The following is a 23,840-nucleotide window of genomic DNA, read 5'->3' as shown; positions in this document are numbered from 1 at the left end:
TTCCATTTTCCAGAATTGGAATCAAATACATTTATGGCAAAAGGAAAAAAAAAAAAAAAAGACAGCTTGCTTGGCACATCCAGTCTCTAGACAGCATCCCTTCTTTGCATGTGTTCTCTCACGTCACGGAAGGAGATTCACTTAGGGGCCACAGTCAGATGGATTTCCAACCTGAGTCTTGGTCATGTGCCAAGGCATGGCCAGATTTGGAAAGACAAGCACTTTCCTAGAAGTTTAAAGGGCTCTAGACAAATCATCCAGACAGAAGGGAATTTGTAGAGTTGGAAGATAAAAAAAAGCCAAGACAGCCGGGCGTGGTGGTGCACGCCTTTAATCCCAGCACTCGGGAGGCAGAGGCAGGCGGATTGCTGTGAGTTTAAGGCCAGCCTGGTCTACAAATAGAGTCCAGGACAGCCAAGGCTACACAGAGAGACTCTGTCTCGAAAAACAAAAACAAAAAACAAAACAAACAAACAAACAAAAAAGCCAAGACACAGGCTGGGCATGGTGGCACATGCCTGTAATCCCAGCACTCAGGGAGGCAGAGGTAGGCAGATCTCTGTGAGTTCAAGGCCAGCCTGGTCTACAAATAGAGTCCAGGACAGCCAAGGCTACACAGTGAAACCCTGTCTCGAAAAACCAAAAGAAGAAGTCAAGACACCAGGCTGTGCATAGCCATGTGTTTTATTGGATCTGGTCTTATTTTACAAAATATGTAGAAGAGCCCAAAATGCAAAGCAGTCACCAATGTCTGACAGGATGCAGGGCCCTGTGAGGCCTTCCCCTCAGACTCTAGCTGACTGGGAAGGTGAGCCGAAGGAGACAAGCAGGTGTTCAGAGGGGGCAGCAGCATGGCAGGGTGCTTACAATAAGGTTGGACCTGGATCCTATGGTCCCTGCCCTCTAAGTGAGCTCAGAGGCATCTCTGGGTAGACTAAATAGAGGGAGGGGGCCCCTAGGGAACCCGAGGGCACTGTGGGAGCCGGGCAAAGATTCTAATAAATGCACCCCCACATTGTGTTCAGACATAGTGCCTGCGCAAAGATTCTAATAAATGCACCCCCACATTGAGTTCAGACATAGTACCCGCCTTTCTCCTCCCACTCCCCTAAGGAAGCCACTAGGAGGAGTGGTAGAGCCAAGTTCAGGAAAATCCCTGACTCCATCAAAACAAGTGACAGGCCAGAGGGCACCATCCAGGACACCCCCCCCCCATGTTCCCCTGGCTACCACCTCCACCATACCAGCAAGGAGGAGGGAGAGGATTCAGGGATGGACCAGACACCTGGATCCCAGGCTCTCCTAAGACACTGAGACGTGTATGGTGAATTTCTGGGACATTGCTAAGGACATAAGGCCTTCTGGAAAAGTCTGGAAGCTCATGGTCTGCTGGCCCTGGACAGCAGACCCCTGGGAAGCTGGCAGTGACAGCCCCTCCTCAGCTCTCATAATCTGCCCAGGCTTTCTGTTTTGCCACTTGAGCCAATTCTTAGGCCCTAACCACTGGCTCAGGGCCACTGTTTTTCTGCTTTCTTGTCCCCTTCCCACAGGGCCCTCAAAGGCTAAGCTGACAAGCAAGCCCAGGACAGGGCATGTTCTCTGAGAAGGGAGTCTTGAGGGAAATCTACGAGGTCAGGGACGGGGAAAGCACCATAGCAGGAGGACGGTCTAATGTGGTTTCCTAAGTGGGGTTGGGAGGTGGAAAGCCATTCAGTCCCGACCCCAGGGGTGTCCTCAGTACTGGGTATCAGGTGAGAAGGGGGTGAGAGCTGTCGGGAGTGGGACCCAGCCCCCCAAACCCCAGGTATAGTCTGCCCGCTCTTGCTGTTTAGCCCCAGGGATCTGCACTACCGAAGCCCCCGGGAACGCGTAGATGAGGACAGACCTGCAGAGAGAAAGATCTAGACTAGGACTAGAGCACGGTCACCCCCGGAAGCACTGATCCCTCTCCCTGGGGGGCTAGATGACATTATCAAAGAGTTGCATGGACCTCATGATGTTCTCGTCCTGTGGTCACGGCAGCGTGAGGAAGGCAGATGAGAGAGAGGGGAAGGGAAAAGCTTGTCAGACACAGAGAAAGACACCGAATCAAAGATGGGGACCCTCAGAGGTTAAGGAGGAGGATACCTAGGAGGAGTCTGAGGTGGGGAGGGGGTTAATGTCCTGGGCAGGATGGGGGGGGTTAGGGGTGGGGGAGTGGGCAGTGTGACATAGTTGAGAGGAGACTTTCTCCGGTTCACTGACTGAGGTCTAGAGTTCAGACCAGGGGACTGTAGAGAGTGCAGCCATACCTGTTGACAAGACTCAAGGAATTCCTCAATGGTCACCACGCCATCCTTGTTTCTGTCCATCTTCTGCAAGAAAGGGAGGGGGGGGGTCAGGCAGGGAGAACAAGGGAGACAACGGGGAGCGAGACAGTTGGGTAAGTGCCCTGTTGGGCCTTGGTCTCCTTCCCCCGTCCCCCCTCCCTCCCTCCCCCACCCCCTCCCCCTTTTCCCCCCTCCACAGCCTACCCAGCCCCAGGTACCTGGAAGAAGCTCTCCACATGCTCTCTCGGGGCCTCCTCCCGGAGCGCAGGGTACGTGTACTTGCCCATCATGTCATAGATGGACTTCACGATGTCAAGCATTTCCTGGAAAGCCAGACGAACTTTGTGAGCTCTCAAGAGCCTCTAGCTTCCAAATTTATGGGCCTAGGGCCAAGGACAGGCCTCACCCCTCACGGGTGACAACATACGATCCCTTCCCACCATCACCACCCGGCACCCACACACCGCCCCTCTTGCCCCCCTCCCCCCAGTGGCCCTGCACCTCCTTTGTGATACAGCCATCCCTGTTGAGGTCATAGAAGTTGAAGGCCCAGTTGAGCCTATCGTCTATGGTTCCCCGAAGAATCACCGACAAACCAGCCACAAAGTCCTGGATGGAGGTGGAGAAAACATTGCCAACCCACTCTTTGGGTTTGGCATGGAAATCTTGGGCCCCCGAAGCCCAAGGAAACAGGCTTGTTTGACCCATTTCTCCTAGCTCACCTCAAAACTGACAGAGCCGTCGTGGTTGGTGTCGAAGGCGTTGAAGAGAAAAGTAGCATAGGTGCTGGAGTCTGTGGACCAGTTTGGGACATGAACTTCGTCTTCCATCCCCGGTGCTTATTTCTCTACAGCTTTCCCAGCCTGCATTTTCTCAGCTTTCCCAGACCTCCAGAACCCTCTTCCTACCTCAGCCTAGGGACGGACAGCTGCCACCTCATCAGTGTCTGTCTCCTTACCTCCTTGGGGAAAGAACTGAGAATAAATTTGCTTGAAGTTCTCCTCGTTGACAATTCCGCTGGGGCATTCCTGGGTGGGGAAAACAAGTCTGAGCAGAGACAGGAACCCTTCATGCTTTCTACTCACCACCCTTGGGCCAGAGACTCCCAGGAGGAAAAATCGTCTTGCCCCCGAGTTCTGGGAACGACTGGCAAGCAGACTTCTTCCCCGGGTACAAGTAACCTTGAACTAAACCATCACAAAGCCAGCTTGCCACCCCCAGGGACCTGAAACCTCAGGCTAAGAAGTTGGGTCTGCCGGCCCTATCTCCCACCTCAAAGCACCCAGACCATGCTTTCCCGGTGATTGCAGGTCAGCCAGGCCTCTCAGATTCAGCCCTTGCTTGCCAAATTGGCTACACCCTCCACTCACGTTCTTGAAGCCTCGGTACAGGACCTGCAACTCTTTGCGCGTGAACTTGGTTTGTTCCTGGAGCTGCTCCAGACCCTCAGGCCGGTGACACACCGTAGACAGTTCAAACTCATCCTCCACGCTGTCTGCGGGGAGTGGTAGCGGGATAGCCTTGCCTCAGGTCAGGCCTCTGAGATCACGTGGGTAATATCCAAGAAACTAACCCACCCCCTCCCCCAACCCCCTTCTCCCTTGTCCCATCTTCCACACCGGAGGACAGCTTGCCAGACTCAGCTGAGAAGGTTGAAGGGAAAAAGACACTCACTGGTCGGTCAGCTTAGAGGTCTGTTGGAGGCTAAGGTTACGCCTAGCTCCAAAGCCAGAGGTACCGCCTCAAAACTGGCCCCTGGCCCTTGGTGGGGGACAGACTCTTTTCAGTAAAGGGATAGAGTGGGGCACAGGCACCTTTATTGACCAACTCCCCGCAAGCCTGAGAGAGCCCACGTCCAACAGGGTCCCATCAAGCCCCGCCCATCCCAGCCATGCCCGAGCCATGCTCCGCCCAGCTCCAGCCAATCTTCATCCAGACCCCCATCCTGACTCCACCCTCAATCCCACCCTATCTCCCAACGTCCAGCCCCCAGGCAAGTACCCCCATTCCCGCCCCAACCAGGAGAGTAAGTCACCTGGGTCCAGCGGGCGGGGTCTGTGGGGGCGGAGGGAGGCTGGGGCAGCTAATGCTGAAGGGAGCGAATTGTCACCGAGAAGGCGCCAGAAGACCAGGCAGACACTCCCCTGGTCCCACACTCACAGGAAATCTCACAGACCTGAGTGTTCCAACACACGAACCCCAGGCCCACAGCAAAGACACACACACACAGTGAACACAGACATCCATGATGAAGTGGGCTTCTCACATACAAGGCCCCCCTTCTTTTTCGGAGCAAAGCAACTTTAGGTGCTCAAATAGCTACCGAGTAGGCCTCAAGGGCTTACAAAATTCAGTATGCTTTTCTAAAGTGGGCAAGGCTCAGCTGAAGAAATGGAGCCTGTAGACGAAAGGAAATCACTCAGTTGGCGGCCACTCAGTTGAGGATCAGGCTGAGACAGAAAAATCTCAGAACCCTGACCTCTGGGAAGGCAGGCTCTAAGCTCTACACTTGCACCCTATTGGGCATAGGTGACACACATTCCAAAGCAGGAGGGAGGTCCCAGAGTTGAGACCAACCTCATCAGCTAAGCCACCCCCTTCACTGGCCGTGCTTACACGACTCAGGCTTTAGGCCTGGTCCGTCTGCCATTTTGCAGGTCAAGGATGCCCACGGGTTTTCATGATCTGGCCATACATTCCAGTTTGCAGTCACACCCCTTAACACTCAGACCCAGCCAGTTCCTACCCCAAGTCCAACACTTCACACACACATGCGCATACACACACACACACACACACACACACACACACACACACACAAACGCCCCACCCCCGGAAGCATAGGAGAGGCACTTGCTTTCACTGACTGAGGGCAGGGCTTGGGGCCCGCAGCATGGCAGCAGCTTGAGGAAACGCTGCTTCAGGGCTTTTTTAGTGGGCCCTGGAGGGTGGCCTGGGAAGAGAGAAAGACCCCAGGAAGGCACATTAACTCCCACTGTCCCTCCACCCATCACAGATCAATACTGGCTGGGGGTGGGAATAGGAAATGAAGGGGGCCATGTGGCTAGATGGGCAGGGCAGCCAGGGCCAGGTTCCCTATTGGGTCTCACAGGCGTGGAAATCAGTCGTATAATGAGAGATGGCTGGCAAGAGCTAACTGTTAACTCCACTCCTCAGGGTAATGTCTAAGGGATTGCCTGAATAGGATTCTGTCTCTGTCACTGTTCTCTCTCTCCCTCCCTCCCTCCCTCCCTCCCTCCCTCCCTCTCTCTCTCTCTCTCTCTCTCTCTCTCTCTCTCTCTCACACACACACACACACACACACACACACAACCAACCACATACACACACACACACACACACACACACACACACAACCAACCACATACACACACACATATACACACACATCCATCCACACATCCATACTCACACACACACAGAGGTATGTTGTATAGTAACAATTTAAAGTGACATATAGATGATAGGCCAACACTTGATGGCCTAAGTGTGTTGCAAACACACCAAACATATGCTTTTGCCTAATACTATAATATATATAAACATGACCAAAGTAAAACATGGTTACACATATGGAGACCCACAGAGACTATCTCATGTACAGCATGACCACAGAAAATGCAAAAGGGCCCTCAGACATCATAACACTATGTATGAAGGGTCTTAAGACACATACCAAAGCTATTATGACTTGTCAATGGCATTATGAGCTAGAACTCAGTGAAGGTTAATATCCATTGTTAACTAGGCTGGATTTAGAACCATCTAGAAAGCCAGGCACTGGTGGAAGACATCTTTGATCCCAGCGCTCAGGAGGCAGTGGCAGAGGCAAAGCAGATCTCTGTGAGTTCAATGACAGCCTGGTCCAGGACAGCTAGGGCTACACAGAGAAAGCCTGTCTTGAAAAACCAAAGAAAGAAAAACAAACAAGGAACAACAACAAAAAATCACCTAGGAGACACACCTCTGGACAGTTAACTGAGGAAGAAAGAACCACCCTGAATGTGAATGGCACCATCCCATGTGGCAGGGTTCCCGACGGAACAAAAAGGGAAGAAAGAGTAGGTGGGCTAAGCACCAGTCATAATTTCTCTGTTCTCTGACTATGAATGTACCTTACTTACATGATGGACGATACCTATAAACTGTCTCCCAAAATAAACCCTTAAGTTTCTTTAGCCAGCAAGAAGTAACTGATACAGAAAACTGGTACCAGGAGTGGGGTTGTTGCTATCCCAAATCTGAATGAGTGGCTTGTAGGCCTTCAGAGAGTGTTTGTGAGAGAAACAGTTTGAAGCCATGGAATAGAGAGGACCTAATAACACACTATAGAGTTCAGTGGGCCTGTTTGGTGAGACTATGGAAGACAAGAATGCCAACAGAAATGTAGACAGTGGGACTCAAGACATAGCTCAGTAAAAGAGCACTTGCCCTTGAGAGGACATTACATGAGCCTGTGAAGGTGAAGCCTATGCCACACTGGGGCCCTGAGGATGCTGGAGATGCCAGAGCTATGGAAAAGCTATCAAGGAAAGCACAGGTATTAAGTACAATAGACCCATAAGAGACAATATGTGTGGTGGGCATGGTGGCACACGCCTTTACTCCCAGCACTCAGGAGGCAGAGGCAGGAGGGTCACTGTGAGTCCGAGGCCAGCCTGGTCTACAAGTGAGTTCAGGACAGCCAAGGCTATGCAGAGAAACCCTGTCTCAAAAAATACAGAAAAACAAACAAACAAACAGAGAGACAATATGTGTGCCACAAGAAACAATTAGAAGGGCTACCCAAGATTTACTTATTTACTTGTGCCCAGATAATGCCACCAAGACCCCCCAGGACCAAGCATGGCACTGTAGAACTTGCTGTTTGCTTTGTTGGGTTTGAATCTTGATTTGGTCCAACTTTTCCTGGCCTTCCCTAATTCATTCCTCTTTTAAAAGGAGAACAGTTGCTGTGGACCAATTTGCATTGGAATCTCATATCTTCTTTTTACTTTTCTGGGGCTCACAGTTAAGAGATTGCCTTGAGTCTCAAAGACTCTAAGTTTTGGACAAACTTAGAACGGACTCTCGGAAATCAGGGCTGGAGAGATGGCTCAGTGGTTAAAAGTACTGTCTGCTCTTCCAAAGGACCTGGGTTCAATTCCCAGCACCCACATGGCAGCTCACAACTGCCTATAACTCCAGTTCCAAGGGGTCTCACACCCTCACACCAATGCACATAAAATAAAATAATTTTAAAAACAAGATTCTAGGAAATCTTGGGCCAAGGAAAAGGCTCAGTGGGTAGAAGTATTAGCTATGCAAGCCTAATTAGCTATGCAAGCCTAGTTAGGTATGCAAGCCTAACGAACTGAGTCCAGTCTCTAGAACCCAGATTAAAAAGTGGAATGCGGCGGCACACATTTGCAATGCCAGGGCCTCTCTGTGAGATGGGAGGCAGAGACAGAATAATCACCCAGAAGCCCACAGGCCTAATAGCCTAGAGTATACAACATAGCAGAAGAAACCTCATTCAGTCATAAGAACAGACTCCTGAAGGGTGACCTCTGACCTTCACATCATGGCCTGTGTATACACACACGCTAAAAAAAAAAAAAAAAAAGGGTGGGGGGACTCATACAGACAAACTAAACACATTTTGCATTATGAGATGAAGACCAGGGATGGAATGCTGTGGTTCAGTGTGATGTACTTGACCTTTGAGTTGACAAAGGGATAGACTTGTGATGGCCAGGTTTACAATCACCTAGGAGACACACATTTGTGTCTATGATGATTGGAATGAGATTGGCTCCCAGAGGCTTCTATGTTTGAATACTTGGCCCCCCAACTTGTGGAACTGTTTGGGAAGGATTAGGAGGTGTGGCCGTGTTGGAGGAGGTGTGTCACTAGGGGTGGTAGGCTTGGAGGTTTCAAGAACTCACACTAGGCCTGATTGCTTTCTGTCTCTGTCTCTCTCTGTCTCTGTCTCTGTCTCCCTCTCTTTCTCTCTCTCTCTGTCTCTGCCTGATGCCTGTGGGTCAGGATGTAGAGCTCTCAGCTACTGTTCCAGGGCCACTCTGCTTCCCACCTGGATCAAGCCTCCATTTGCGTGCTTCTCTTCACAGCAAAAGAAACAAAGTGTCTTCGAGGAAGTTTCTGGATTGGTTTACCCAGAAGGGAATTCTCACCATTAATGTGGGCAGTAACATCACATGGGCTAGGAGCACAGACTGAATTAAAAGTTAAACAGGAGAAACTGCGCTGAGCATCCACATTTATTTCTGTTTTCTGACTGAGGAGGATACAGTGTGACCAGCTGCTTCAAGTTCCTGCTGGATAGCTAAAGACAGTTCACCACAATGGCTTCCCAATATGGTGGACTATACATTCAATCATGCCTTCCCTGCTATGGTAGCCTATATAGTCAAACCTTGAGCCAAAATAATCCCCTCCCCCTACCTTTTAAAAAAAGATTTATTTATTTATTTATTATATATACAATGTTCTGCCTACATGTATGCCTGCCACCAGAATAGGTCACCAGATCACATTATAGATGGTTGTGAACCAGCATGTAGTTGCTGGAAATTGAACTCAGGACCTCAGGAAGAGCTCTCTTAACCTTTGAGCCATCTCTCCAGTCTGCCCCCCTTTTAAATATTTATTATTGCGGGGGGGGGGGACTGGTGTCCTCTTCTGGCTGCAGGCACACATGCAGGCAGAATACTGTATAAATATTAAATTTTTAAAAAAGTTTTTTATGTGCACAGTATACTTCCTCTATGTATTCCTGCAGGCCAGAGGAGGGCACCAGACCTTGTTGTAGGTGGTTGTGAGCCATCATGCGGTTTCTGGGAATTGAACTCAGGACCTGCGGAAGAGCAGATGGTGCTCTTAACTTCTGACCTAACTCTCCAGCCCTAAGGCCTTCTCTTAAGTTCCTTTTGTCAGGCATGTTGCCACAGTAATGAGAAAACTAATACAGTCCCCATATATATTGCACCTACAACCTAAGACTATACTTCATCCATAAATGCTTAATTTGTCTGGACACATCCACTTTTCTCTCTTGAAATTCCCTCACTCCACAGCACCCTCAACTTCCCTTCAGAGGAACAAAAGCCCTCCTTCCTGTTAGCTAACTCATCTACGCCAAAAACCGGCACTTTCTGTTTTGTTTTGTTTTGTTATTTCAAGTCCAGGCTGTCCTGGACTCACTCTGTAGACCAGGCTGGTCTCAAACTCACAACAATCTGCCTGCCTCTGCGTCCAGAATGCTGGGATTAAAGGCCTGCGCCACCGTGCCCGGCTACTTTCTGAGTTCTTTATCATATGACCAGCTCTTTGGGGGTGAAATGAATAGCAGACTTTCACACAGTAACAGACCTTAGAGAGCTGGGTGTGATGCCTCATGCCTATAATTCTAGCACTTGGGGGGCTCAAGGCTAGCCCAGTGATTGTGTCCCACTCGTTGTGCCCTCAGGGGACCCTTAACTCTATTACATGTGTCTCACAGCTGCATTTACCTACAGATAACAGGACCACACCCACTGGCCTGGTCTGCTGACTAGGGTTGACTTCATGCCTAGTGGGGCCAACTTCCTTTAGTTTTGTTACCCTCTGTCACTGCCCTCTATAACACACTGTCCTCCCAAACCAGGCTCTACCCACAGGACCAGCCCTTGCTCCAAGTGTGTGTGTATGTGTGACTATAAGGTTACAGTCTTCTCCCCTCCGACCCATCCCATCTCACCCCCGGAGCTACTGAAAGGTAGGAGGGAGGCATTGGGCCAGGCAGGGATCGACGGTGGCCTGGCCCTTGGCCCGGGCCTCCATTAGCCTAGACTCTGGTTTCCCTGAAGCCGGATTATACCCAGGGCCTCTGATGGTGGTGTCAGTCACTCAGGTGGCGGGTGGCTCTCTCCTGCTCATCCACCTTGGGTGCTCCCTGTGTCTCCTGCTTGTGGACTCTCTTAAGAGGCTGCCTTGCATCTTCTGTGATGCAGGGGTTTTCCAGATGGGCCCCTGCTCACCACCACAGTCTCAAAGAGGCGGTGAGTTAGAGGCAGATGCTTGTTGTCTACAGCTGACTCCTTGTTTCTGCCTCAATAGCCGCAGCAGGATGATGGCAGGTGCTCTTGCTGAGCCCAGAACAGGCAACTCCTAGACCTTGCTCTTGCCACTGGCTCCCTTAACACCTTTCCAGTTCGCCCAAGTGTCCAACCTGCAGCCTCCTCGTTTGTCATGATCCTTTCCTTTCTGTAATACCATTGGGCAATAGTGTGCCACAGAGCTACAAGATTCTTGCTGGGAAGAAGCGGGGTGGGGGGTGGGGGGGTGGGGGGGGGAAGGGGCGCAACTCCGGGCAGGTGGCGCATACGTGTTCTCTTGTGCATCATGAACGCTAGTCTCCTAACAGGACATACAGCAGCCGGAAGCCCTACAGACCACCTTGCCCTTACTTCAACGAGTTGGTGTGTGTGTGTGTGTGTGTGTGTGTGTGTGTGTGTGTGTGTGTGTGTAGGGGTTTAGCTACCCCAGGCGCTGATCTGACCCACTCTTGATTCCCAGTCTGGGCAGAGCCACAGTCGTGCTGGTCACAATGTCCCCGCTCTTGCGTCTCTGAGTCCACTCCCACCTTATGTGGGAATGCCGAGAACAGTTACACACCCAACCCACTACCCGAGGAGGCTGAGCCACGCGTCCTGCCCAGCCCCGGGACCAGTCACATCCACTACCTCACAAAGCCACAACTCTTGTCACTTGGACACACGCAGTCACATCTGTCACACCCACAAGCTTACACACCTTGCCTTCTCTTACACCTGAACACAGAGTGCCACCCCATGTCTCACACGCTGAATTTACACACCCCAGAAAAATCTACCCATAAGTACCCAGTCCTGGAGTCGCACATCTGACTCCAAAAGGGACTTACCTTGCTGTTACCTCAGGCTTCCTTCTGTAGTCTAGACATTGTATGCCCAGGTTCTCAGCATCCTCTCCGTCCTTTCACACTTCCCAGAGACACCCTGCCTCCCAGATGCCACCCTCGCCTCCCTCAGACAAACACCTTAGAGACACCCTTCTTATCTCCCATAAATCCTGTTCTCAGGATACACTTGTCACTTCTCCGAGAGGCCCCTCACTCCCCTGCTCGACCCTGCCCCCAGACACGAAGATAGAAGATAGAGCACCCCAGTCCCCAAATAGTTAGCTACTCCCATATGCCCAGATACCTGGGTTACCTTCCAAGGAGACAGGCTCAAAGAGGCCAAACTGCTCCAGAACCTTGACAAAAAGAACCAGGACCACAAGTACAGCCACCATCTCCAGCCCTTCCAGGGTCATGGCAGTCCTGGGGGCATGGCCCCCACCTACTGACACTCAGATGGAGCACATTGCCCCACACCACTTCCCCCTCAGAGTCCCCTGTCTGAGAAAGACTGAGTAAGACCGCCCTGCAGTCTCCGGCTGCCCTGGGTCTCCTCCCTTCCCCTCTCTCCCCGCCTCTGCCCCACACACCTCCCAGCCACAGCCTCCTCCGCCCTTTTCTTTTCTTCGGGCCACTTCAGCCTTTGGACCAGCACATTCTCCTCAGGATCTTTTGGTGTGAGAGAGATGGGCTTAGAAGAGGGAGGCAGTGACCTGCTCCAATTGAGAAGAGCTTCCCCTGACGCTGTGTGTCACAGGGAGGGGAGGGACAGTGAGAAGAGCTGTGCTTAGAAAGAAGGCAGGTAGCAGGGTAGGATGCGATGTGTGTGTGTGTGTGTGTGTGTGTGTGTGTGTGTGTGTAAGAAACAACGACCTGCACCCGGGTGAGTAACACATGGGTAAGAATAATACACTATGAGTTCTGGATTTATCAGTATGTGAGCATGTATGTCCTCTTCTATGTGTGTCTGTGTTCACGTGTGATCGCGCACATGTCACAAAGTCGTGCTTGGGTGTCTATGGGATGTGTGTGTCAATATGTGTGGGGATTTCTGAGTGTATGGGCTGACGTGTGTGCTTTAGGAGGCTCCTGGGCTGGGATCCGAAGTAGACATGGCTGTGCTGTGTAACTGGGAAATGGGGCTACGGTTATATTAATATACTGATATAGAGCTGAGTGTGAGCGTCAGGGAAGACAAGCGACCTCTCCTGTCAGAAGGACACTAACAGCATCGATCGCGGTTGTCATGGAGACGTGAGGCGGGAAGCACTCTCTTCCCACAGGCCACACAGGCAGTGAAACTGAGGCCCAAGGGAGGGAGGATCAGGTCTGACCACGGAAGCAGGAGAAAGGCCACTGGCCCCCTCATGACCCTCCAGGAAGGGAACTTACTGAAGCTGCTTTTGGGACTCAGACAACTAAAGCTCCTGAGGGGAGGTGGGGAGGGCTGTGTTTTCTCCTTCTTCAGGCCAGAGCCTCATCCTGGATCTGCAGAAGCCTGCTCCCTCCTTGGGGAGAAGTCAAGGATAGAAGGGTACCGTGAACTTCCCACGGCTTCATCCCCCACAGCATTTCTGAAGTCTCTCCCTGTCTGGTGTGGGGCAGTGAGTGGGGGTGGGGAGGACATCAGCGCCTGTGAACCACAAGGCAGGGGCCATCTGTGTGAACACCATTACGGTGGCATTGCACTTGAGCACTCGCTTTTACTAGATGATGCATTATAGCTTACTGATGCTATCAAGCCAATCTTTCTCTATAAATCTTTGACGACATTCCCTTAAGCTAGAGCCAGTGTAAGCATATGCATCTCTAACATCAATGCCTCGGTTTCAACCCAATCTGATCGAGCGGATCCTCTGTGCCTACCTTCTTGCAAAGCTACCACTTTCGTGGGCGTGGCCTTCTCAGGGCTCCCACTCTGCAGCACCCGGTTTAGTCTCAGTTGGGTGTGAACCAGTCCTTTTGCGCCCCTTGAAGGTCCAACTGCAGTTCTACGAATCTACCACTGGGGGTCAGTGTCTACCTCATACACTATCTTACCCTTGCGTGAAGGTTGGGGGCAAAGATAGTTGTGCTTACTTCAGTCCATTGTGGCCCACCTCCCCTGTGTCGTGGCAAGGGAATCAATTTGTAAGTTGACTGCAGTTTCTCATACCTAACAAGTTATTGCCTGACAGATGAAGACAGTAAATATCCCAGATCTACACACCACCCCTGGCATGCAAAGCCCTTTTTTAATTTTTATTTTTACTTTGGGTTTTTGAGACAGGGTTTCTCGGTGTCAAAAAGCCCTTTTACCGTCATCGAGAGCCCTTTGTGGGCTGGAGAGATGGCTCAGTGGTTAACAGCACTGCCTGCTCTTCCACAGGACCCGGGTTCAATTCTGAGTACCCACATGGCAGCTCACAACTGTCTGTAACTCCAAGAGAGAGAGGAGAGACAGAGAGCCCTTTGTTTCAGCCAGTTTGTCTGTTTCACTGTCCCACAGACGCAGGCAACCTCGGGCTGTAGTGACTTATCCTAGAGGCCTCACCTACCCTTCCCAGGCAGCTTCCTCTCCTTCCTTTCAGAGCCTTCAGCCTTCAGCTGACCACCTGCCTGTGGTTCAATTCCTTGAGCTGGGGTAGCACATTCCTGTAATCCCAGCGCTTGGAAAGCAGCTGCAGGGCGGTTAGGCATTCAAGGACAGCCTTAGCTACACGGGGAGTTTAAGGCCAATCTGGGCTGCATGACAGCATGTGCCGAATCCAGAAAATGTTAACACCTAATTCCATAATCTTAATGGCAGAAACAGAAGGACACAGAGGTGGTAACAGGGGCTAAGATGACAGACTCCCTGGGTTCAAATCAGTTTGCAACTTGCCCTTAACTGGGTGAATTCTACTTGCCCCCCACACTAAAAAAGTATTATTTGAACTAGGCACAGTGGTGCATGCCTTTAGTCTGAGCACTCAGGAGGCCAAGATAGGCAGATCTTTGTGAGTTCGAGGCTAGCCTGGTCTACAGATTTTGTTCCAGGATAGCCAGGCTACACAGAGAAACCCTGTCTCGAAAACAAGAACAACAAACATTATTATTTGGGGGCAGAGGTCAGGGAGCTGTCACAGCGAACACGCGGAGGTCAGAAGACAGCACACAGGAGTCAGCTCTCTCACCTCAGGTCCCAGGGATGGAAGCAAAGTCTTGAGGCTCGGTGGCACTGGCTGCTACTGGCTGAGCCACTGATGAGTGTGGTTTTCGTTTTCGCGAGTTTTGTGGTTTTTTGTTTTGTTGTTTTGTTTTGTTTTTTATTCTTCTTTTTCGAGACAGGGTTTCTCTGTGTAGCCTTGGCTGTCCTGGACTCCCTTTGTAGACCAGGCTGGCCTTGAACTCACAGTGATCCACCTGCCTCTGCCTCCCGAGTGCTGGGATTAAAGGCATACGCTACCATGACCAGCCGCCTCTTGATGGATTTTTTTTGTTGTTTTTTGTTTTTTGTTTTTGGAGACAGGGTTTCTCTGTGTGGCCTTGGCTGTCCTGGACTCACTCTGTAGATCAGGCTGGCCTCGAACTTGCAGCGATCCACCTGCCTCTGCCTCCTGAGTGCTGGGATTAAAGGCGTGTGCCACCACCGCCCGGCTTTTTTGATGGATTCTTAACGTGTGTGAGTATGTGTATGCTTTAGTTTTTCTTTTTCTTTTTCTTTTTCTTTCTTTCTTTCTTTTTCTTTTTTTAACTTTTTTTGGCTTTTCGAGACAGGGTTTCTCTGTGTAGCCTTGGCTGTCCTGGGCTCACTTTGTAGACCAGGCTGGCCTCGAACTCACAGCGATCTGCCTGCCTCTGCCTCCCGAGTGCTGGGATTAAAGGCGTGCACTGCCACCGCCAGATATCTTTCAGTTTTTCACCTTACAAAGGTTTTGGTGGGGACAAATGAACTAAAACATGAAATAGTTGGTGTTGAATAGGCGTTACCACTGTCAATAATACAACATTCCTCCCATAGTCCCCGCACTCAGTAGCTTACAAAAGTTTTCACATTTGCCACTATGTTATCCTTTACTTTCAGATTGGACCTTTCCTTTGCTTTTAGATTTATTTTATTTTCTATGTATAAGTGTTTTGCCTGATTGTGTGTATGTGCACCACATGCATGCTTGGCGCCTGTGGATAAGAAGGGGTCAGATCCCCTGGAACCAGAGTCATAGATGGTTGTGAACCATCATGGAGCTGGGAACCAAATTCAGATCCTCTGCAAGAATAACTGCTCAGCCGGGCAGTGGTGCGCACGACTTTAATCCCAACACTGGAGAGGCAGAGGCAGGCAGATCACTGTGAGTTCGAGGCCAGCCTGGTCTGCAAAGCTGGATAGACAAAGTCTAGGATAGCCAAGGCTACACAGAGAAACCCTGTCTCGAAAAACAAAACAAAATGTTCTATTTGTATGACCACCACGTGGCAAACTGTTCTAAACAGGCTGTCCAATGAGTTATTTAGCAAAAGCTTTCTAACTGGGAGGTCAGGAGAAATCTAATCTGATTTTGTGGTACTGACGATCAAACCCAGGGCCTTCCACATGCTAGACAATAGTTTTACCACTGAGGGGCTGGAGAGAGGACTCAGCAGTTAACAGCACGTACTGCTCCTCCAGAGGACCTCGGTTCAGCTCTCACACCCAACAGCTCACCGCCTCCCGTAACACTAGCTCCAGGTGCCCTCTTCTGGCCTCTGCACAAACACTATATACAGACATAATTGAGAAAATAGTTGTGTACCATTGAACTACATCCCTAACCTTTGGGGTGTTCGTTTGTTTGTTTTTAAGGCTACATCCTCAGCCCAGGGTCTTCTTGCTGTGGAGCTCAGGGTAGGCCAGCTTCTCTTGCCTCCACCTCCTGGGTGCTGGAATTACAAGAGCCCGTGTGTCCAACTTTAAACTGAGCACACATGCCTGCAATTCTAGCACTCACCAGGCGGAGGCATGCAAATCGGGGAGTTTGTGGACAGCCTGTCAGGCTACCCAGCCATGGCTATATAGTGAGAACCCATCTATAAATAAATAAATGATAAAATGCTGGTTCCACATCAATAGTCCACCTTAACAAAAGGGATCAGCATTTGGGACTTTGGCCACAACCTACTGCCTGCCAGCTCTCTCAACCAACTCTCCAATGGGCTTGGGAGTGTCAAGAAAACAGTGCATGTTGGGAAAGGTAAGGGTGACAAAATTTAAAAGGGATGGATTTTATAAATGCTAAGCAGAGTATTGGGAGTGAAAGAAGAACCGTCTTTTTTTTTTTTTTTTTTTTTTTGAGATAGGGTTTCACCATGTAGCTTTGGCTGTTCTGGACTATTATGTAGGCCAGGCTAGCCTTGAACTCACAGCGATCCACCTGCTTCCACCTCCCGAGTGCTGGGATTAAAGGCGTGTGCCACCACTGCCCGGCTAAGAAGAACCATCTTTAATTAAAACAACAACAACAACAACAACAACAACAACAACAAACAAACAAAAAAGGCATCATATCAATGCTTCCTGCTTTCTGCAGCTGGAGAGACAGACAGACCAACCACCCTGAATACAACTGTCCTGTCCATGTGACCCCTTTTTTCCTTCCTCAGAGATCTTGATCCAGCCTCACACTGATTCCTGGTTCTAAATCAACCAGGCTTCTTGTGGAAGGGTCTGTGGGAAGTGAGAGAACTCTTCTCCAGAATCTTCCTCCTACGAAGACTTCTCGGGTCTTCGAGCCCAATGAGACAGTGACGTAGACTGGACTTTGCTGTTCAACTGGCTTTAGCTTGTCTCTGCCTTCTGAGTGCTGGGATTAAAGGTAAACTCCTGAATTTTCTTCCTTCCTTTCTTTTCTTTTCTTTCTCTTTTTTTTGGAGGCAGGGTTTCTCTGTGTAGCTTTGGTTATCCTGGAACTCACTCTGTAGACCAGGCTGGCCTCGAACTCATAGAGATCTGCCTGCCTCTGCCTCTTGAGTACTGGGATTAAAGGTGTGCATCACCATGCCTGGCATCCTTTTTCTTTTTAGAGTCAGAATTTCTCTGTTTAACATCCCTGACTGTCCTGGAACTCACTTTGTAGATCAGGTTGGCCTCAGAGATCTGCCTGGCTTTGTTTTCCCCCCACGTGCTAGGATTAAAGGTGTGTGCTATTATGCCTAACGTAAGGACAGGGTCTCTCTATGAAGCCTTGGCTGGCTTGATACTTAATACATACGTAGCCTAAGATCGTTTCACACTCACTGCAATCTTCTAGCCTCAGCATCCTGAGTGCTAAGATCGCAGGTATGTGCGGCCACACTGGCTATAAAGATGTTTGTTCGATTTGCTACTGGGGATTGAACCAAAGGCCTTGCCGATTTGAGGTTAACACTCTCTCTCCTACTGAGCCATCCAGCCAGCTCCAGAGGGACATCTTAATGGAATTGCTCAAAGCTAAACCGTTAGAGTACTGGGCTGGTCCATTGCAGACATCTCAAGTCTCAACAGAGATATACTGCCGTCATTCAGCCATTTACTCTGCACAGTTCAAGTCTGGAAAAACACTGCTTTGTGGAGGAACCCACACCCTCTGCTATTTGCTCTCCACTACCACTCTGTCAACAAAGACCCCAAAGCCCGTCTCTCAGCCCCCTAGACCATCCCCTCCCCAGCTAATCAAAAAGATACCACAGCCCCCAGCTGCACCAGGTGATTAATGACCTCCCTAGGCGTTGGGGCTATTTTGGGTCCTGGAAGTCATGCCTACAGTGATTGAGAGCTGGCCCTGCCTGGCTCCAGCCATCTGTCACTGGAGACAAGCCCAAGCAGGGGGCTTGGGGGATGCATGCTCCCCAAGAGATTTGTGAGCATGGCTCTCACTGGGCCCCAACTCTCCCCCTCCTGAAGGTACATGGCAAGAAGTAGCCACAGGCCTTGACTGTACTGGGGGGAGGCGCTCAGGTGGAACCTCATGTAACAAAGCAAAGAACTACAGATCCCGGAATGCCACGGGGCCAGGTTGTTTCAGCTTATCTGAAGCCAGATAAGGAAAATATTCAGGTTCTGTGGGCCCAAGTAGCTGTAAGGAAACCTAAGTGGAGGTGTGCACACACCTCAACAGCACCAGATGAAAACCAACAATTTGTCCATGATTCCCACAAACTTCATGCCAAGGCACAACTTCTTGAAAGCTAGTTTACTGACTCAGGGTCCTCAAACCGAACTCCAAAGCCTATAAACCCTGCAATCCTAGGGATTGCACCTTAGGGATGCACAGCCTTGGAGACACACAACTTAGTGCAAGTGACGTACAACCCCATCAGCACAGAGACAACGCGGTGACAATCTGTGTCACCGAGTTCCATCTGTCTGGTCAGGCATGAACTCACTAGCGAGCTCAGCTTGTTCTAGCTTCAGCTTTTCCTCCCCCCGCCCCCGCCCCCCTTTGACATGGATAGGTCACTGTAAGACACCCTCCAAAACCCAAGTAATGCAACGCAGGGCTGTACCTCTCGGGAGCTCAGCAGCAAGCTTCTTCCTTCCATCCCTGCCCTGCCCATTTCTTGAGGCTGTTCACCCTTCAGTGAGCAGCCCTACCCTTTCCAGTGTGGTGAGCCCTGATGCCCAAAGCATCCTTTATCTTATCCCGATCCCTCATGAGTGATCCTTAGTCCCTGCTCTACTCTGTCAGAGACCTTGCCCTCATCTTTCCGTTCTCTGTGAGCAGCCCCTCTCTCCACCTCTGCAAGTCTCCAATCTTGAGCCACTCAGTTTTAGAGGGGTTCGTAGCCCTCCCTTCCCTTCCTCATACCTGGCGACAGCGACCCAGTCACCAACTGGTAGAGGGACCTTGCTGCCTGCCCCAACGGACTCCGGCACCTGCGGGGGCAGCGGTTCATGGCTGGGCTGAGAACACAGTGTCCAAGCTCCGCCCCCAAGGTCCCTGACAGAGGGCGGTGCCGCCCCCATTAGAGTGGGTGGTGCAGAAGGCAAGACAGGCAGGCGGGGTGTTTCAGACCCTGAGCCTCTCATCTGTAGGTTGCTGGCCTCACAAGAGCACCTTGACCTCTGCACCCACCCCAAAGGCAGGGGTGTGGCGGAGGGGGCAGGGCGTTCTCTCCTCAGCTTTCTCTCCAAATGTCTTCTGGAATTCTGGTAAGGAAAAGAGGTACACACGAATTTTGAAAGAAAAGCTGGATGACTGGTTGATGAATGACTTTTTTTTTTTTTCCTTAATCGGGTCTTGTCTGGCACTTGCGACATGATTCAGGCTGGTCTCGAACTCATGGCAATCTTGTCTTATCGTCCCAAGTGCTGGGATTACAGATGTGAACCACTACAGCCAGCAGATCTTATTTACCTTTTATTGCTCCATTTCAACCCCTCTTCTGGCTGTCATCCCCACCCCCACTCCTATATTAGCATAGGGACGCTACAGGGGTGATAGGACACAGTTGTCATGGCAACTCTCCACACTTCCTGGGCCAATGGGAGAGAAAGCAGGAGGGAGGAAAAAGGACAGTGTATTATCTTGGTGAAGAGGCGGCAGGGCTGCGTGCCTAGTGCTGCCTCCTGGCTCCAGATCCCTTTCAAAACTGTCTGGTGTTGTCTTTCGAGTCTTCGTTCTAAAAAGCTCGACCATCTTACGCTGTCTCCCAGCCAACTGCAACAAGCACAAGCCCCCTCATCCATCAGTCGCTGTCCAAACCCCTTTCTAGGATGTACTGTTGTCACCAAAGTCCTACGTAAATCCTTCCAGCCTACTAACACTTGAGAATCCTGGGAAAGGCCATACAAGATGTATGCTCCCATTTCTTCTACTGTGTGAGGGAGGGGTAGGGGAGCGAGCCTACATTTAAGAGGAGACAATTAGCCCCAAACTCCACACCTTGTCCACTTGATCCTACTGGCAACAGTGCCCTTAAGGAACTAGCTTCATACTCCGGGCTCTTTAGCCACACGGGGGCGCTCCATACCCAGAAACGATACATTTATTGCCAAAAGAACAAGCTCCTGGACCGAGGCCCTGGGGCATGGCCAGTCAGAACCCAAGTCTCTACTCAGCTTACGCTGTTTTTTCTCTGCCTCCCTCCAGATGGGGTCGCTGCTGATCGAAGTCTTTCCCCACTAAGTAGCACTGCCCAACAGCCCCACCGGGCTAGTAAGATATGAAGGGGAGGCTGGAGGGGAGCAATAAGTAAGAAATACTGCTTCCCAACTGTTTTGAGCTTGGGGCAAACCTGGGACAGTCAAGGCGTATCCAAGATGCTCTGAATCATAACTTTTAAGGCCACTTTTCTGCCAGCCTAATGAACCAAAGATAATAGAGATACAACCTCTTTAACCTCCCCAACTCCAACTGGGGAATCTGGCCTGCATAGGAAAGGGGAGGGCTGGAGCACGCTTCAGCACCGTGGACAACGACTCCCCTCCGGGCTCCAAACTGCCCACTCCAGTTACAAAGATAAGCCTCTCTTTACAAAGAGGTCCTGGTAGCTCATTTTTCTACTTCTCCAGTCACATGCGAAGGTCATCAGCGACGATGCTGATGCTGATGACCAAGAAGTTTTAGGTTTGGGTCCAGCCTGAGCTACATAGTGAGTTCAAGGCCAGGACTATGTAACAAAACACTATCTCACATAAGTTAATGAAAAATAACCAAGGTGGGCTGGTGGCACACCCCTTTAATCCCAGCACTCAGGAGGCAGAGGCAGGAGAATCACTGTGAGTTCGAGGCCAGCCTAGTCTACAAGGCGAGTCCATGACAGCCATGACTACACAGAGAAATAAATAAATAGCCCAGCAAGGAGGAGGCCAGGTCATTAAAGGGGAGGAGTAGGGCAGAAAGCAAACTGTTTGTTTTTGTTTTTCGAGGCAGAGTTTCTCTGTGTAGCCTTGGCTATCCTGGACTCACTTTGCAGACTAGGCTGGCCTCGAACTCACAGCGATCTGCCTGCCTCTGCCTCCCGAGTGCTGGGACTAAACGGGGGCGCCACCATGCCCAGCCAGAAAGCAAACTGTTAATGAGGTCCTGGACCCTGACTACTGCAAAGATCCTAAGTTGATAGTGGGTACAGAAGAGAACTGGAGAGCAGGGCCTCTGGACTCCCATGGGTAAGCGTTCTCCCCCCCCCCCCGGGGTCTTGACATTGAATGAGGGTCTTCCCAAAGGCAGCAGCAGCAGGGACTTGTTCTCAAAGCCTAAGATCCTGGTGCCCTTGCCTGTTTCCCAGGTCTAACCCTGACTCCACTAAGGAGGGGCAAGGATTATTGACTTCCCCACTTGCTCAGCTTTGTTTCAGTCTTAGGAGAGACTTAGGAGCCGCTCCCCTCCCTCGTAAGTAGTCTTGGTTGGGGTTCTTAGGTAGCCTGCACAACGAGACACACAAAGACATGTATACTTGTGTACAAAGGTGACAGTCATTTACATAAATGCACGTCTCCCTACCAAACTCCAAACTCTACAAGTACCCAGATGTACTAGGTCTCCCAGACCCTCCCAAAGTGGGCAGCAGAGGGATGGGGGGGATAAGGGGGGGATAGGAGGTGGGGGGGGTGAGGGGGGTGAGGGGAGCCTTACTGCACTTTGTAGTTCGATAGCTTCTATCTGTGGCTCTGAAGGAGGGAAAGAGATTGAGGTCTGGGTGAAGTTCTAAAAGCGTTGCTGCTGTCTGAAGGAGCTTTGCACGTCAAGAATGACCTGAGTAACTATTCTCCTGGTGGGAACTAACAAAAGGCTTTCTACAGGGGCCAGGAGCTGGGGCCACAGGGTGCTTCTGCAAGCCATACTGTTTGGGTGCTGGGTCCTTGAGCTGTCTGCAGACAATGAAGCGGGGAGGCGGGGGGGGGGGTGGTGGTGGTGAGGGTGGGGACCGGACACTAAAGCCCCTCACCAACACAAGGAAGACAGAAGTGAAGAGGACAGAAATGGCATCAACACTCACTGAGCCCCCACTGCAATATTCACACATGACAGCAGACAGCACCAAATGCTAAAACAACCCATTGCCCACAATCACAAACATAATGAGTGCTCATCCAGGAAGTCTTATAGAGGGACATAGCAACATAAAGTGACACCCTCATGTACTCTGGTAATCACATGCCACGTCATACAGAATCATTCAAAGCACATATGCAACACACATGCAGCAGACAAAACAACTTTTCTAGTGCTGCCAGGGTCCTACGGAACCACACTCAAACATCTGGGAAGACCATAAAAGAGCACTGTCCCATGCAATCACATTCAGCCTAGCTGTCACCAAAGCTCAAGGCACATGGCAACTAGCTGTGGGAGGCACACACATACATACACCACACACACACACACACACACACACACACACACACACACACACGACAGGTGCGCACGCACGTAACACCTCCCACTCCAAACACACTCTTAGCCCTGTGTTACACACGCCTACACCTGAGGCCTCTCAACACCTGCCCCACCTGTTCTTCCTCAGCACCCCCCCCCCCGACTTAGGGACCCAAAGCTTTGAATCCCAGGGTCTTGCTGCCCAGACCAGCCTAGGAGGTGCGTGGGAAGGGGGCAGTGTGTGAGTAGGGGTCAAACTAGGGCGAGAGAGGTGGGACAGTCTAGGGGGATGGAGTCCGCCCACCCCACCAAGGACCCCTGAGCCACCGACTTACCAGTAAGCTGGTCGTAGGAGCCGTCCAGATCTCGGGATTCGGACAAACTCTCCTTTCGGCCTTGGCCCCGCATGGCCCCCGGCGCCCCGCTCCCGCCTGGGCTATGGGAGGGGGCGCCGGGTGGCCGGGATAGGGGGCTCACACGGCGCCCCCTGGCGGCGCAGCGACCTGCCGGGGCTGGAGGTCGGGAGTAGGGGCTGGCAAGGCTTTTGTCTGGGGACGCTTGGGTTTTAGGGCCCACCTCTGGGTCCTGGGGCAGGAGCGGGAGCCTTTAGCGGCAAGTGAGAGCGGAGCGGAAGGCAGAGTGGAGCTGAGAGCTGAGCCGGAGCCCAGCCGCCTCTCCTCCGCCCCCTCCCCGCGGCTGTCACTGCCGCCTCCCCCTTTAGGCGCTGCCCGGATTGGTTCCCCCTACCCCCGCCCCCCCACCCTCTGCAGCTCGGAGGAGGCACTGGGTAAAGGGGTGAACAGGAAAGTGACAGAAGGGAGAATAGCTCTCCAGCTACACCACCCACTAAACTGCGGGGCTTCAGGAAGAGGGGGCCAGAAAAGCCCCACTGTGAAGAAAACCCGCCTCCAATTCTAAGGCACTCCTAACCCCCACAGTCAGTCAGTCCTACCCATCAGGGCAGGAGCCTAGTGTGTGTCTGCGCCCCTTGTTCCCTCTGGTCTTCAGGTCAACCTTATTTTCTCCGCTGTTCCTCCTGCCTCATGTTGCGTGTTCCCAACCAGCAGCCACCATTCTCTAGTGGGATGCGCTCGCGCTCACTGGTGGCATTGGGTACATTTTTCAAAATCCAGGAGGGGCCTCACTTTCTGAATGATCTCTTCCCTGATCTGATGACAACCGCAGCCCCCTCCTTCCCCCAAAAGGAAAGGGAAAAGAACGTGAACCGGTCAGTGTCTCAAGTCTTCACTGCTCCTGACTGCCTTTTTTTCTCTTAACTTTTCTACCCTTTTCTCT

At 51.2% G+C, this 23,840-nt stretch overlaps 1 protein-coding gene and 1 pseudogene across 10 annotated transcripts in view; one reads left to right on the top strand and one right to left on the bottom strand.

The window, feature by feature from the left end:
• The window catches only part of LOC311592715 (large ribosomal subunit protein uL22-like), a 222,231-nt pseudogene that overhangs the window by 72,417 nt on the left and 125,974 nt on the right, over positions 1–23,840 (top strand). The window lies entirely within an intron of this gene.
• KCNIP2 (potassium voltage-gated channel interacting protein 2) lies at positions 667–23,230 on the bottom strand. 9 transcript variants are annotated; one of them, XM_084772188.1, is made up of 10 exons: positions 22,880–23,230; positions 5,167–5,262; positions 4,345–4,398; positions 3,680–3,804; positions 3,268–3,337; positions 3,032–3,102; positions 2,811–2,918; positions 2,528–2,632; positions 2,292–2,354; positions 667–1,885 (listed from the first exon to the last, which is right to left on the bottom strand). In XM_084772188.1, the coding sequence occupies exons 1-10, from the start codon at positions 22,950–22,952 to the stop codon at positions 1,829–1,831; spliced, it is 822 nt and encodes a 273-aa protein (XP_084628314.1). In that variant the 5' UTR covers positions 22,953–23,230; the 3' UTR covers positions 667–1,828. The 9 variants fall into 9 exon arrangements, with proteins under 9 accessions (XP_084628314.1, XP_084628315.1, XP_084628316.1 ...); XM_084772189.1 differs by having other exon boundaries at positions 667–2,007; positions 22,880–23,228; XM_084772190.1 differs by lacking the exon at positions 4,345–4,398 and having other exon boundaries at positions 3,680–3,800; positions 5,163–5,262.

Source organism: Acomys minous (genome assembly GCF_964271855.1).
Source record: "Acomys minous genome assembly, chromosome: 2".
Classification (NCBI taxonomy): Eukaryota; Metazoa; Chordata; class Mammalia; order Rodentia; family Muridae; genus Acomys; species Acomys minous.
Note: the sequence above shows the minus strand (reverse complement) of the source record. Positions and strands in the feature narration are given on the sequence as shown.